A 16,212-nucleotide genomic window follows, 5' to 3' on the forward strand; every position below is an offset into this window, starting at 1 on the left:
AAAAAAAAAAAAAAGGACAAACAACCCAAATAAAAATGGACAAAGTACTTGAGAAGATATTTCTTCAAAGATATACAAAATGGCCAACAAGCACAAGAAAAGAGGCTCAACATCATTAGTCATCTGTGAAACACAAATCAAAACCACGATGAGATACTACCTCATATCCACCAGGAAGGCTAAAACAAACAAACAAAAAAACCAGAAAATAATAAGTGTTGGCAAAGATGTGGAGAAACTGGAATCCTGTTTCTGGATTTACATTCCCATGTAGCTGGTGGGAATGTAAAATGCTGTAGTCACTGTGAAAAACAGTATGGCAGTTCCTCAATAAGTTAAACAGAGAATTACCATATGATCCAGCAATTACCTAGGTATATACACAAAAGTATTGGAAACAAGGATTCAAACAAATACTTGTATACAAATGTTCATAGTAGCACTATTCACAATAGCAAAATGGTAGAAATAACCCAAATATCCATTAGCAGATGAAAAGATAAACAAAATGTATTATCCACACAATAGAGCATCACTCAGCATTAAAAAGGAATGAAGTACTGACACATAGTACAATGTAGATGAACTTTAAAAACATTATGTACTAAGTGAACGGAGCCAGAAACTGAAGGTCACATACATGATGCCATTTATAGGAAATATCCAGAATAGGTAAATCCATAGAGACAGAAAGCAGACTGGTGGTTGCCAGGAGCTAGGGATGCGGGAATGGACAGTGACCCCTTAATAGGTATGGGGGCTTCTTTGGGAGTGGTGAAAAGGTTTTGGAACTAGAGATGATGGCTGCAAAACGTGGTAAACGTACTAAATGCCACTAATCTGTACACTTTAAAATGGTTAGTTTTGTGTTATGTGAATTTCAACTCAATAAAGAAAATCTCTACGGTCATGCTTTCTAAAAACATTATATTGTTTTCACTACCAAAAAGCTGAGTTTTACAAAATGCATATTATATGCTTTCATTTAGTAAAACTAATCTACAGGAAAAGGAAGCAGATCAATGACTGCCCGGGGCCAGGGATGAAGGAACTTTCTGGAGTGATGGAAATGTTCTATTTCTTGACTGTGGTGGTGGTGGTGACAGGGGTACATACATTTGTCAAAACTTATCGAACTATACACTTAAAGTAGGTGTATTTTATTATTTGTCAATTCCACCTTGATAAAGTTGGTTTTTACTCTTTCAAGGCCAGCACTGGCATTTACTGTTCATCTATCTACTTCCCTGGCATGATCAAAATATGCTTGTGATATCTACCAGGCAAAGCAATGCAGATGTTGTACATTAAAAGCGGTCATGAACAAAAGGCACATCTGCCAAACAGACCAAATACTAAAATAATGACTACACATGGTTGCTTACCAATTCTGGAAGAGGACAAATAGTTCCAGTATTCATATATAATCCTTCTACCACAATGAAACGTCGAGTTACACGAGCCTTGCGGGGATTCTTTAAAAGAAAAAAAGCAGACATCTTAAATTTCAGTAACCCCAAATATATAATCTGTTACATACTCCCTAGCATTTTCACCTTACAAGATTTATTCATTAAAAAAATAGTGTGAATGAATTTAAAGATCAGTGTTTGAAATCTGGTTATTTTGAAATGAGTAACAGAACTGTCTTCTCTCAGACATGTTTTTCAGCTTACAATACCAACTTAGGTGATCTCACACACACATGATTTAGGCATTCTGAGAATACTAAAACACAAATAAAACCCTCCAACCCCAGAATAACTGGGAAGGGGCCCAAGGGAACTTTCTGGGGAGACGGGAATGTTTTATATCATGAAAGGGCCAAGGTTCCTGGGTTACATGGGTGTAACCAATGTTCGAAATTGTATGGCAAGGATTTGTGTGTTCAATGTCTTTACATTTCACTTAAAGAACTATAAGGAAGAACCACTATTATCATCATCATCATCATGAAGATGGGGTGAAGAGGAGGTGGAGGTATAGATGGTACAAGAATGGCAGAATGTTGATTAAGCTGGAAGAAGGGAACAGGGGGCTTCACTATATACCATGGTGGTTTCCTTTTTATGTACTGGCTATCTTCCCTCATAAAAAGTAAAAAAATCAGACAAACCCTGCTCTCCTTCACCTACCAAAAAACAGATGCAACCCTTTTCCTTACTCCCCAGTGACCTCTCACAAGGACAAGTAAACTAGACTATGATCTTGCCCAGTGATGTTCCCAGGTGGTGGGGTGGAGGGCCCTTTTCAAACAACACCCCCCTCCCCACTCCACTTATGGCAAGTCTCTCACATGCTTTCATGTGTAGATGCTTCAGGTTTATTGGCCTAAAAAACACTGAGATCCACAAACAGAGCTTGCCACTACCGGAAGGCTTCTTGCCTCTAAGCTTCTGCTCCAATGGACATTAGAAACTATCAAAATGAAAAAGCATCAGAGCAATGCTTTAAGGCAGTGGTCCCCAACCTTTCTGACACCAGGGACCAGTTTCGTGGAAGACAATTTTTCCACGGACCGGGAATGGGGCGTAGGTGGGGAGGCGGAGCTTAGGTGGTGATACAAGTGATGCGGAGCGACTGTAAATACAGATGAAGCTTCACTCGCTTGCCACTCACCTCCTGCTCTGTAGCCCGGTTCCCAACAGGCCACAGACCGGTACTGGTCTGCGGCCCAGGGGTTGGGGACCTCAGCTTTAAGGGGTACTGTAGAACTCATAGCAGTAGCACTAAAAACAACTGTGTCCATTGAGGTATACAAAAGCACGTGTCGTTGAGGTTGCACAATCATCTTCACTCTGTCAACTCAAAACCGAATGCCTGGAAGCTTGCAATACTGATCTGTTAGGAGTCACTGACGAAGAGAAGCCACCTTCACTTCAACACATGGGCATCCTGCCTCTGCCTGCCTTTTTAAAAATGAAGTACTCTTCTTATGATTTAAAAATAATCAATGCAGGAGTCTTGGGAAATGATAGAGTATAAAAAAGAATTTTAAAAATTAGCCAGTCATACCACACAGTGATAACTTTTATCTTTCTTTCTTGTAAATACATACATTTATAAATTACTTTGTTCAAAATCAGGATTTTATTGTAATAGTTTTAGGATCTGATTTTAAAAAAATTACGTTTTGAGCATTTCCACATTATTTAATATTATTTAAAACATGATTTTAATGGAGATATTCTACCTTGTGGGTATACTATAAATTGCTTACCTATTTCTCTAATGTTCAATTTAGGTTTTTTCCCCCCTCATTTTGCTTTTTTATATAACATATAAATATTTCTGACACCATTTCTGATTATTTTCTAAAGGCAACACCCTGGGTATGAGTCAAAGGGTATGGATATTCTAGGATCCTAGAATATATCTGCCCATTTACCTTCTAGAAAGACAGTACTGATACAAATTCTTTCCAGTGTTATAGGAGTATCCTTTGTCTCACCATACCTGTGTTGGCACTTACTATTATTGTTAAAAATGTGCCCTATTTTGACAGGCAAGAACTACTAGCCTAATTTCCTTACTTATTAGTGAGACCAAGTTATGTTTTCACTTTCATAGCTATGTGTACTCTATGAGCTACTGTTCATATCTACTGCCCATTCTTTTTACAAGAATTAATATGGGACAAAAGACACCTGTAGGAAAAGAGATTTAAAATAATCTATGAACCACAACACTTGGAAAATTGTCAAAGAAAACATTCAAAAAGCTAACAATTGTGTGAAAATGAAACTGGAAAACAATATATCTAAAAACCCAAATGTAAAGTTATTTAGAAAGCCTATTCTTGGCAAGAAAATGTAGTATAAATCAATTAGTAAAAAAAGTAAAAAAATTATAAAGTAGAAATAACTTTCAAGATACTTAATTTTATTTCTTGTTCTTACTCATTAAAAAAAAAAAGCTCCATGGATTACAAATCCTGTAAACCACCCCCTAGCCACATAACACTTGAATATGATGTTTTCCAAATTTACACAATAACTTGGCAGCAGACTGGCTCACTGGTTATACTTTCCCAGACAATGTTCTTCAGTCTGGTGGCCAGCACTCTATTACCGAATCAGAATAAGAGACATCTTTTCACAGCCTGTAGAAAGAAATTGAGTGGACTGCTCTCAATTTTAAGATTTTCCCTGTAGATTTTTCTAAACTGTGTAAATATGAAACACTGGGCTATAGCAGATCTAGCATAAAATGGTGAGTTCATGCATATTCACCATGAAAATGTGTATATTTGTAAAGTGCTACACTTGGACTGACACCTAAACAAAGATGACAGAATCCTTAATGAATAAGGCAAATATTTGGGAAAAGTGGAAATTAACACAAAATTAATGTGAATGTGATAAGCATTTTTATCAGTTATTTTGGTTATGAATGAATTCCACTGGCAAAGTCCACTTGGAAATGGCATTTGAGACGGAGGCTGTGGTGACCAGATTCCCAGTGCAATACATACACCATGTTGTGCATAGAAACACAGACCAGAGCCCTATTCATCCACGTTCTTAGGCAAAATAAGCTGTAATTCTAATGGTGACGCTCTAAACACTTCCTTTGTTCCACTCTCTAATCAGAACACCAAGGAGCTACTTCCAAACCACCATCACCAGGGGCTATGTAGGTTCCTGGGAAAGAAGAACTGGAAACAGGGCTGCAAGCTGAAAGGAGACCATGTTTCGGGCAGTCACTTCCCACAAGCAGCAGCGCCAGGATAGAGGTGGGGTCGGGGAGAAAGGGTCTCACTTTGCTCACATATTAGTATTAATTAAGATTTGCTGTGATTCTTTCCTCCATTAACTGATACATGATTTATTCTGATATGAAAAAGCCCATTTTGAATTCACTAGGTATATCTAATTAAGGTCCTAATGAGTTTTGGTGTCGTTATGCCTAGTTGAGGGTGTATTATCTCCCCCACTTATCAAGTGCACGCTGTTTCTCTCCCTCTCTTGATCTCTCTTAGAAAGCTGCCTGGATTACCTTCCCCCAAATGTGCCATCTATAATTATGGCAATGACAAGGCAATTACAATCAGACGTGGCTCTCCAACATAAAGTACATTTAACATGCAGGAACACCCTTACTTAATATCCAAATGTGATCCGTGGGCAAGTTTCATGACAAATTACCATTCCATATATAATTTAGCTGGTTGGAAAGTACAAAAGAACTGTATAATTTTCTTCAAAAGAATCATACCTTTTGATCTTCAACCTCTTGTTCTTTTAGTAGTCGCTCCAGGTCAGCCATATCATTATGCTTAAATAACTTAATGTCACTACGTGATGCCTGTAATCCTTTCTGAATAGCAAAGCAAGCAGCTTTATCTCTGCAAGGAAGAGAGATCCACCAAATTAGGGTTTAAAGGGCCTTGTCAACGTTCTCAGAAAAGGAATGCTTGCTTTTCGTAAGCTGACCAATTTCCAATTGTTAACTTGAATACAGCAAGTAAATAAAATATGTTTGAACATTTATACGTCATTGCTCTTCACTCTTTAAGTCCCTTTCACATAACTACTGTATTGAAACTATTTCAAGAAGCATACTCTTGCCATATTTTAGCCTCTCTGAAATCGCCATGCATCTTACTATGGATGATGGCACATCGGTTTATTCACATATTTTCCTCTTTCTAAGGAATACATAAAATATTGGTGCACATCTCACCATCAGTGTTATCTCCAACTAGACTGACACATTACTCTGCCATTATTTTGCCATCAGAAGCAATACTGGCAGGCCAGCTAGAAAGAAAACTTTTGGACACTAACCACTCTACTGCAGCCAAACACCACAGGAAAACTGTGGCCCCCCAACCACATCCACACCAGCAAAGGCTGAGCAGGGAACTAGACTCTGACCCTTGAGAGCCTGTAACAAGGCACCCCAACATCCCTCCTAAGGTGATGTCAGAAAAAGCCAAACAGGGAACTGGGACTTTTATCCCTGCCAGTTTGTAACAAGTGGACACCCCCACCACCCCGTGGTGTCAGTGGATACCACATGGAGAGTCCGAACTTCTATCTCCACCTGGCAGTAATGGAGAATTCTCCCCACCTCCACTGGGGCCTAGACAGTGTCAGCACTAATACCATTACTCAGCAACAACAAAGAACCTCCCCAACCCATGTATATGGAGGCTGAGTAGAGACCCTGAAGTATATGTCCCCATGGTAGTAATGAAGCAACATGCCCCTAGCCCCTTCCCTTGTTGGAACAGTGTCTAAGAATGCCAATTAAAATAGATGGCTTAAATAACGTATAGATGATAATAGATAGCATAGTATGAAAATGTCCAGGTTTCAATCAAATATCACTTATAACAAGAATCAGAAGACATCAAACAGAATGAAAGAAAACAACAAATGCCAATAGTGAGATAACAGAGATATCAAGATTATCTGACAACAATTTTAGAGCAGCCACGATAAAAATGTTTCAATGAGCAAATTATGAACATGCTTGAAACAAATATAATAATATAATAGAAAGCTTCAGCAAAGAAATGAAAGATACAAAGAAGAGTCCCCTGCAGATATCAGAACTAAAAAACAAAATAACCAAGATAAGAAGCTCAGTGGAGGGCTCAGGAGCAGAATGAAGGAGAGAGAGGAAAGTTATCAGTGACCTGAAAGACAGAGCAATAGGAATTATTCACTGCACAACAGAAAGAAAATAGACTAGAAAGAAATGAACAGAGCCTCAGGGACCTGTGGGATTATAATAAAAGATCCTAACATCCATGTCATTAAAATTCTAGAAGAAGAGAAAGAAGGTGGGGCTAAAAAAGTACTCAAAGAAACAAGAGCTAAATATCCCCCAAATGTGCCACGTGGCTTAAACCTACAGATTAAAGAAGATAAGCAAAACTCATAGGTAAACCCAAATAAACAGATGCCAAAGACACATCACAGTCAAACTTCTGAAAACTAAAGACAAAGAAAAAAATCTTGAAAGCAGCCAGAGACAAAGGGCACCTTACACAGAGGGAAAAATAATGTGAATGACAGCAGATTTCTCATCAGAAACAATAGACCATAAAAAAGTGTCACCATATACTTCAAATGCTGAATGAAAAGAACTGCTACCAAGTTTCCTATAACCAGCAAAAATATCCTTTAGGAATGAAGGAGAAATCAAGACATTCTCAGCTGAAGAAAAACTAGGAGACTTTGTCACTAGCAGATATGCTCTAAAGGAATGGCTAAAGAAAGTCCTCTAAATAGGAAAAAAAGCCATAAAAGAAGAACCTTAAATCCTTAGATTATCAGAAAGGAAGAAAGAGTACAGTAAGTTAAACAAACAAACAAACAAAAAAAGGGAAAATACGCTAGGCTTTTCTTCTCATCTAGAGTTTTCTAAATTATTTCAGACAGTTAAAGCAAAAAAGTGTAACACTGTCTGATGTGGTTCTCACTGTATGTACAGAAAATATTTAAAACAATCACAATATACTATTAAGTGAGAAGAATAAAGGAATATAAAGGGAGGTAAGGGTTTCTATAATTGAACTGGTAAAATGGTGACACCAGTAGACTGTGATAACATATATATAATGTAATATTATACTTAGAGCAATGACTAAAATAGCTATACAAAAAGAAACACTTAAAAATACTATAGACAAAGATGTAATTCTAAGACAGTTTCAATTAACTCACAGAAAGGCAGGAAAAAGAAAATAGAGCAACAAAAAGTAGGGAGAACAAACAAGAAACAACAAAATGGCAGATTCAAATCCTAAATATCAATAATTACATTACATGTAAATGAACAAATACATGCTTTAAAGATAGAGCAGGTCGAGTGGACTAAACAATGTGACCTAATTATATGCTGTCTACAAGAAACTCGCTTAAAATATAATGATATAGGTAGTAAAAATTATATATATACCCACACAAATATATAAAATAAATACATAATGAAAACGACATCTGATAAAGTAGACATTGGAAAAAAGAAAATTACCATAGACAAAGACAGACATTACATAATGCTAACAGGGTCAATTCACCAAGATAATTTAGCAATCCAAAATATGCACCAACCAAACAACAAAGTTACAAAACGTGAGCTGCAAAAACTGATACAACCAAAAGGAGAAATAGACAAACACACAATTACAGTTGGAGACTTTACTACCCCTGAACAACTGATAGAACTAGATAGAAAATCAAGGAGATAGAAGAACTCAACATCATTAACCAACAAGATCTAATTGACATTTACAGAACACTCCAACAAAAAACAGCAGAATACATTTTCCTTTTAAGAGCCTATGGCACATATTCCAATATAGACTACATCATAAGCCATAAAACAAACTATAACAAATTTAAAATCTCCAAATACCTGGAAAGTAAACAACATACTTTTAAATAATCCATGGGTCAAAAAAAAAAAAAAAAAAAAATCAAAGCCGCATGCATTGGCACATGCCTGTAGTCCCAGCTACCCGGGAGGCTGAGGTAGGAAATTTGACAATTTAGAAAAAAAGTGACCAATTCCCTGAAAAACACAAATTATCTCAACACACTCAATAAGACATTGCCGGGAACATGGCCAACCTTCCCTGCAAAAAACCGGGTCCCTTTGGTGGAGTTGCAAGGGATAAGAAAATAATAGAGAAAAATGGAAAATAAAAGAATACACAGAGACAAAGATATTGTTTTGTAAGTTTATAAAGATTACAAGCAAAGCGGGATCTCAGGGGGCCTAGACCTTCTCCGTGGGTCTCAAAAAGGCCCGAATGAGGTCTTACATGGTAACTTATAGGGAATAGTGATCAATTGCCAGGGGTAACAGATTTACATAACAACAGGTAGTTCCTCTCAGGTTAACAGATTTTCAAAAGGCTTCTACAGATCCTTTAACTAATTCTATCTACGTGAACAAATGGTTACAAAATCTTTCAAAGATTAACTTCTAAATTCTAAGGTAAGTTTATCACTTAACAGAGGAGTTAAACAGAGATATGTTGGCTCCATATTTATTAGGTTATTGTGAATGGAGACAGGTAGTCTGCAGTGTTCAAACAAGAGCTTTGCTTCTAGCCATTCGGGCAGCTGTCTGTTGTGGGAGGCACTCCATTGTTAGCTCTCATCCTGTAGTTTTTAACAGATTCACTCTGCTTTACAAAGCAAATCCAAACCTTTAGGTCTGAGAAATGCGGCGCCTTGTGGGATACAGCCGCTACTGTCTTTCAGAGACGCCCTTCTGAGTGTAACAGCATTTGAAATGCAAACCAACATGTTTACATATTCCTTCCGGGCAAAGCTCTGCAAAACTCCTAAGACGAATCCTGTCTGCAAACACGTTTATATTAATTCATGGAGCAACAAGACATAGATAATCTGAATAGCTCAATAACTACTAAGGAAATTGAATTCACAATTAATTACTTCCAAAAAAAAAATCTCCAGGCCCAGATGGTTTCACTGAAGAATTTTACCAAACACTTAAAGAATTAAAAATAATTCTATACAATCTGCTCCAGAAAATAGAAGAGGAGGGAACACTTTCCAATTGATTTTATGAAGCATTATTCTGCTACCAAAACCAGACAAACTATCTGCCTCCTGAATACAGATACAAAATCCTTAACAAAACATTAGTAATAAAATTCATCTATATATAAAAAGAATTATACACCATAACCAAGTGGTGTTTATTCCAGGTATAAAAGGCTGGTTCAATATTTGAAAATAAATCATTGTAATCTACCATATTAACAGACTAAAGAAGAAAAAAATCACATGATTGTATCAATCAATACAGAGAAAATGTTTGACAAGATCCAACACCTATTCACGATAAAAACGGTCAGAAACATGGTGGGTGTGGGGTGGGTAAGGAGATGCGATAAAGAGCACCTATAAGAAAGCTACACCTAACATACTTCATAATGGTAAAAAATTGAACGCTGTCTCTCTACGATCTGGAACAAGGTAAGGATATCTGTTCTTATTACCCTTAACACATAGTTGTAGAAGTTCCAGCCAGTGCAATAAAGCAATACAAATATACAGATCAGAAAAGAAATAAAACTACCTATTTGCAGATGACATGATTGCCTACATGGAAAACCCTAAGAAATCTACAAAAACAATTCCTAGAACTAGTAAGTGAGTTTGGCAACATTGTATGATAAAAGATTAGCACACAAAAAAACAATTTTATTTCTAGACATTAGCAATGAACACGTGAACATCAAAATTCTTATTTGCAAACCATGTATCTGATAAAGGACTATTAACTAGAATGTATAAAGAACTCTCAAACTCAACAGTAAAAAAAATAAATAATATAATTAGAAAATGGGCAAAGGACACGAACAGACATTTCACTGAAGAGATGGCAAATAGGCAGATGAAAAGATGTTCAACATCATTAGCCATCAGGGAAACGTAAGTTAAAACCACGATGAGATAACTTTACATACCTATCAGACTGGGTTAAAAAAAAAAAAAAAAATTGTGACAACACCAAATGCTCTTGAGGATGGAGAAACTGCATCATTCATATATGGTTTTTGGGAATGTGAAATGGTATAGCCACGTTGGAAAAACAGCTAGATAGTTCCTTAAAAAACTAAATATGCAATACCATAAATTGTACCCTTTGGCATATATCCAAGAGAAATAAAAACTTTTGTTCACACAAAAACCGGTACATTAATGTTTAGAGTAGCTTTATCTGTAATGCCAAAAACTGGAAACAACCCAGATGTCCTTAATGGGTAACTGGTTCAACAAACTGGTGTATCCATGCAATGGAATAACACTCAGCAATCAAAAGGAATCAAGCCTTGATATAAGCAACAACTTGATGAGTCACCAGAGAATTACGCTAAATTCCAAAGCCAATTCCAAAGCGCTACCTACTGGATGATTCCATTTATGTAACATTCTTCAAATGACAAAATTATAAAGTGGAGAATCGATTAGTGGTTGCCAGGAGTTAAAGTGTGGGTAGGGTGGGAGGAACGTGGGTATGGTAACATGAAAGATCCTTGTGGTGATGTAAATGTTCTGTATCTTGACCACAACAAAGTTGATATCCACCCCCCCGCCCCTCCCCCCCGGCTATGAAACTGTGCTAGTTCTGCAAGAGGTTACCAGTGGGGGAGACCTGGTTAAGAGTATATAGAATCTCTGCATTATTTCTTACAAGTGCTTGTGAATCTACAATTATCTCAATGTACAAAGTTAAATTAAAAAAAAAATATATGAAGTAACATGAACATAGACTTAGTGGAGTGACAGGAGAGACTTAATTACATGAATGACCACGATGCTGAGACCTACCATTGGCAAAGCATTATCACTGTTTACTGAAAGGAAGCATCAGACGATGTTTACACCTAACAAATTTATCAAAACCAATTTACCAAACACTGTTTTTACCTCTAGCAGTCCTGGATTCAGGCAGAATATTTAAAATTACGTAGAACAGAATAATTAGGTTGTCTAATGATTCACTGGAAACTGAAATTTTAAGACACTGGGTATAACACAGGAGTGAATTCAGCCTAGGCTTCCTGGTACTTGAAACAAAAAAGACAATGTAGTATTTATTATCAAAGGATGTGTACACGTTCACCTATAACCATAAACTTTTTCTGGATTTAAACTCAAAAAGCAATTTACAGTGGGATGCTTGTGGATAAAATGATACTAGATGACACTGCAGTTGTCTGTACTCTACTTTCACTAAAAACCTAGAGACAATGTTTAAATCAATGGCTTTCAAGTTTGTGATGAGTATTTCTGTGATTTTTTTTAACTTTGCAAAAAATAAAAATATTCGTTTTCATGGTCACATCAGAATACAATACTACTTAGGCCCAGGCCATTTGCTGGAGTGCTCCCAGGTTGTTGCAGGGCTATGGTGAGGGAACGGGTGCCACGAGTCCCGAAAATCCCAGGTAGAGTCAGAGTCAGCTCTGGAGAAAGTGCGACGGAAGGTTCTGCCACTGCACGGGCGGGAGTTTCAATGGTGAGTGTTAAGTAATAGGACAGCGCAGGCACTGAGGGAGGTCAGGTTCCAACGTTCAGTCACTTGGATCCCTCTTTGGAGTTCTAGCTTCCATCCAATCATTTACTGAACTAATGTTTATTGAGCACTACTAAATAATAAATGCTATCCCAAACAATGGGCTCTCAGCAAGAAGCAGAAGCAAATAACCACACAGATATAAAATTATAAGCTGTTGTGAGTATTACAAAAGAAGAGTGCAGCAAGCATGAAGCAAGAGAGCAGAGTCAGTATGTACACGCATGCACATATGTGTATAAGGGAGGCTCTAGAAGCACAGTGGTCTTGACAGGCAGTGTTGAGTGCTGGAGTGAGCATGGATTCATGAGGATACCAAATACTCTTTGGCTGTGAGATCTTCCCCACATGCAGCAGGGGTCTTGACCTGCTCTGAGAGGTTGGGGAAGGCCCCGCCACAGAGGCAATGTGTGTGTAGGATGAGCAGGAATTAACTAGGAGAGGAAAGAAGGAACAGTATTCTAGGCATGGGCACTAGCATGTGCAAAGGCCCTGAGGAGAGAGGATCAGTGCATATGGTTGGCGAGGCTACACCTTAACCACTTCAGGGGAAATGGTACATGATTAGCCTGAAAAGGTGTCTAGAACTCACAAGAACATAATTAAGAACTTGGTCTTTATGTTAGGAATAACAGAAGCTCTTATACATATCAGCAGAGTGTGACATAATCAGATGTGCATTTTTAAAAGATTACTCTAGCTATAGTGTTAAAAAGGAAAGGAGAAAACCAAAGTAAATTTGAGACTGCAAATTAAGAGTCATTTAATAGTCCACTCAAAAGAGGACAGAGGCTTGGGCTGGAGTGGTGGACGCTTCTGACGGGTGTGAGCAGCTGCCTGGGCGAGGGCAGCCCTTCTGTGTCTCCTCTCGGCCCTTTCCCTTCTCAGTAAATAGCAGCCCAATGCAGCGGCTTTGGGGCAGTCAGGGAAGTTCCCAATTCATGGCCCCTCTGTTCTCAATAAGCTTAAGAAGCAAGATCAGCAGAGACAAGGAGTTTGGGGTAAGCGGGAGATGACACAGGGAGTGACTTTACAAGGCAGCGTGGTGACCATGTGAGGCTGTGACCATGGAGTCACAAGGACACCACACGGACATAGCTGCACAGGGAAGGCAGAGCGCTGGCCTCATTTGAATATCATAAATAAAATCATAAGGGCAGATAAGCTACTACTGACACCTTCAAGCATTTCTGAGTGAAGGTCTTACAAATTTTGTAGAATTACTTGCCTGAGGTTACTATACATTTCTCTAAAAACAAAAAATATCAACATTATTTTAGGCAGATAACTTCTGTTGACATAATTCTCTACGATGGTCAGTATTATTTCCAAAGAAATTTTTGTTAGAAAAGTAGGTAAAGGTTACTTACACAAACACAATGTCCCCTCTCTTGGAGTAAGCAGGAATAGCACTGGCTATGGTGGCAAATCCATATGAGTATATAATGGCTTCTTCTGTCTTCATAAATTTCGCCAGGCGGTCTTCCAAATCCAAATGAACATCTATTTCAATAAAAAAGGTTAAATGGTTAAACCATCTTACAATTCTTTTTCTCTGTTCAAGAATAAAGAAAAGAACACAAGCAGTTTAATTATCAATACTTTCACTTCATGGCCAATACATAACTATTTTTAAATGATAAATTACATAAGATCTATTAAAATAATTCTGGGCCAAAACTACTTCTAAAATACATGAACTGAATCAGCTACTCATCTGTCTGTATGGCACCTCTGAAGTCTGGGCAATGAATGGCAGGCACTCTGGACATTCCCAAGTGAGGTGTATTAGACAGTGTGGCCTGCCAGAATCCAGCGTATTTACAGACTTCTTAAAGGACATCACACAATTGTTAAAATGAACTATTTATCCCATTCCAATCAAGTAGTGATAAAACATGAAGCATGCTTCTTTCCATTTGTAAGTTAAAATGTATATAAATGTGGTCTATCGTCATATAAAAAAACATGAAATATCACTTGATGTCCATTACTAATTGGTTATAGTCACTTTATAAAACACTTTTCATTGTAACCACATTAAATAAATGTGGAATTTTGCAAGAACACAAAGTCTAGAAGAATGTATCCCAGTTAATCTTCAAGTATCAGATCTGTGACATTAACATAAACAAAGTCCAGGCCTTGACCCCTTGTGCCTAACAGCCACCTTCTGGCAGAGATGCCATCAGTGAACGGTTTCAAGCAAAATCTGGCAAAAACGAGGAAAACAGCCAAGTAGCTGAGCACAGGTTAGTCTCAGGGGTGTCTTTCTTTTTATCCTGGTTAGTGTTCTCTGAGTGCCATCATTCTGCCGCCTCTCACTTCTGCATCGGGCAGGTCCCCAACAGGAGACCTCCTGATTATAATGCTGCCCCTAGTTGGGAATGTCTACCACGAGCCTTCACAATTTAGCTGGCAGATGGACATCCCAACCACAGTGAATTGCTTTCATTTGCTGTCTCCATTTCAAAAAGAAAACATGCTGTGGATATAGACAAACTATTTTTGCTAACTACTAAAGGGATTTTAAATAATTCTATAGATTTCTTAGCTCTAAATGACTCTTCGCTGATGAGTGATAGATTATAAAACTGAATATGACTCTGTTTCAGGGCTTTAGAGTGAGTTTTCCACTTGATGAAAATGAGCATATTATGAATATTCTCATCATTAAGTACACTCATAACCACTTATACACAGTTGTTGTAAAGTCGTAAGAAGAACCTCTAAACGATAAACCAATGACTTATTGTCTAGCCCCAAAAGTTGAAAAAAGATTGGCCTTTTCCTTCTATCAAAAGACATTGGGTTTTAGCTGATGTCAGCCTTGCAAAGCAGGTTTTTTGACAGGTGACTGCAGAACTTGTTTCTCTCGATGCTACTTTGTGCAATGAAGAAACTCTCAACACAAGGTAGGGTGAAGGTAGCAAGCGGGAAAACTGCCAGAGCAGTTTTCAACTTCTGATGTTCTTAACTTCTATGTGTGTGATCCACTCCACCAACCAGGGCTGTCGATTTACACAGAATAAAACTAAAGCACTACATTCTCTAATTCACTGCTAGGAGCAAACGCAATGGAGAAGAGGCCCTAGAGGCAGGTGCCCTAGAAAGCCTCCACACGCCCCATAGCACCTGGCACTTTCCTGCACTTGCTTATCTGCCTATCTGGCTCCCTCATCAGAACCTCAGAGACAGGAGGCCTGGCCACCTGGGGCATCACAGAGCTAGCTGACTGCAGCCAGGTCTCCGGCATTGAAACCTGGGCTCTCCCATCACCAGATGCTTGTTCGAGCATCTGGATGAGCTTGAACCGGCTCTGTGCCTCACAGTGCTTTCCTCTGTCTAACAGGGTAACAGCCCTGCCTTCCTCAAGGGTTGGTAGGTGGAATATACGAGTTAATGCTAATAAAACACTCTGAACAGTGCCTGGCATGGAACAAGCAATACGTTATGTAAGAATTTTTTCAATTAAATCAATATTTGTAGAATAAAAGGTTTTCTTTTAAAAGGAAAAACATGATCACACTTCAAGCTATCTTTTAATTAAGTTATCTGAATTCTGTATGGTTAAAAGACTATCTTCTATTAAGAGTCACAAGGCAATATATGTAACCTAAACATCTGTGTCCCCGTAATATTCTAAAATAAAAAAAAAAAAAAGAAAAAGAACAACAACAAAAAAGAGCCACTTATGCAGCTTCTCACAAGAGAGAGATTATGGGCTTCTCAGTTGTTTTCCAGGGAAAGACCATAAAATAGTCAACCATTTAGAAATAATGAAACAACTGCATTTTCTCTTAAAGCTGAACTTATAAGGCCTTCACATCTTGCATACACACTTCTCTTAAAAAAATTTTTCTAGAGAGATGGATAATTTTTCTTATTCATTAGAACATCAATATAGTATTGAATGTTTTTCAAAATGTTTTCCCACGTAGTATCTTATGTGATTCTTACTAAAACGTTCTAAGTTTTGCAAACAAGGATTGTTCCCATCCTACACCTGAGAGAACTATGATCCCGTGACTGGTAGGAAGAAGCAGCAGATCGAGGAATTTTATAACCAAATATTCTTCCTATTAAAGCATGCAGTCATGGATCAGCTGGATGTTCTAAAACAAACAAGGAAAATAG

At 37.8% G+C, this 16,212-nt stretch overlaps 1 protein-coding gene across 1 annotated transcript in view; it reads right to left on the reverse strand.

Moving 5' to 3' along the window:
* SPTLC1 (serine palmitoyltransferase, long chain base subunit 1) overlaps positions 1–16,212 on the reverse strand; it is a 70,843-nt gene that overhangs the window by 20,959 nt on the left and 33,672 nt on the right. The window contains exons 6-8 of the mRNA XM_012653566.1: positions 13,446–13,578; positions 5,218–5,347; positions 1,386–1,475 (exon numbers count right to left, since the gene is read on the reverse strand). Of these exons, the coding sequence (XP_012509020.1) occupies positions 1,386–1,475; positions 5,218–5,347; positions 13,446–13,578 (353 nt within the window). The remainder of the gene's footprint in view (positions 1–1,385; positions 1,476–5,217; positions 5,348–13,445; positions 13,579–16,212) is intronic.

Source organism: Propithecus coquereli, unplaced genomic scaffold (assembly GCF_000956105.1).
Source record: "Propithecus coquereli isolate 6110/MARCELLA unplaced genomic scaffold, Pcoq_1.0 Scaffold423, whole genome shotgun sequence".
Taxonomy (NCBI): Eukaryota; Metazoa; Chordata; class Mammalia; order Primates; family Indriidae; genus Propithecus; species Propithecus coquereli.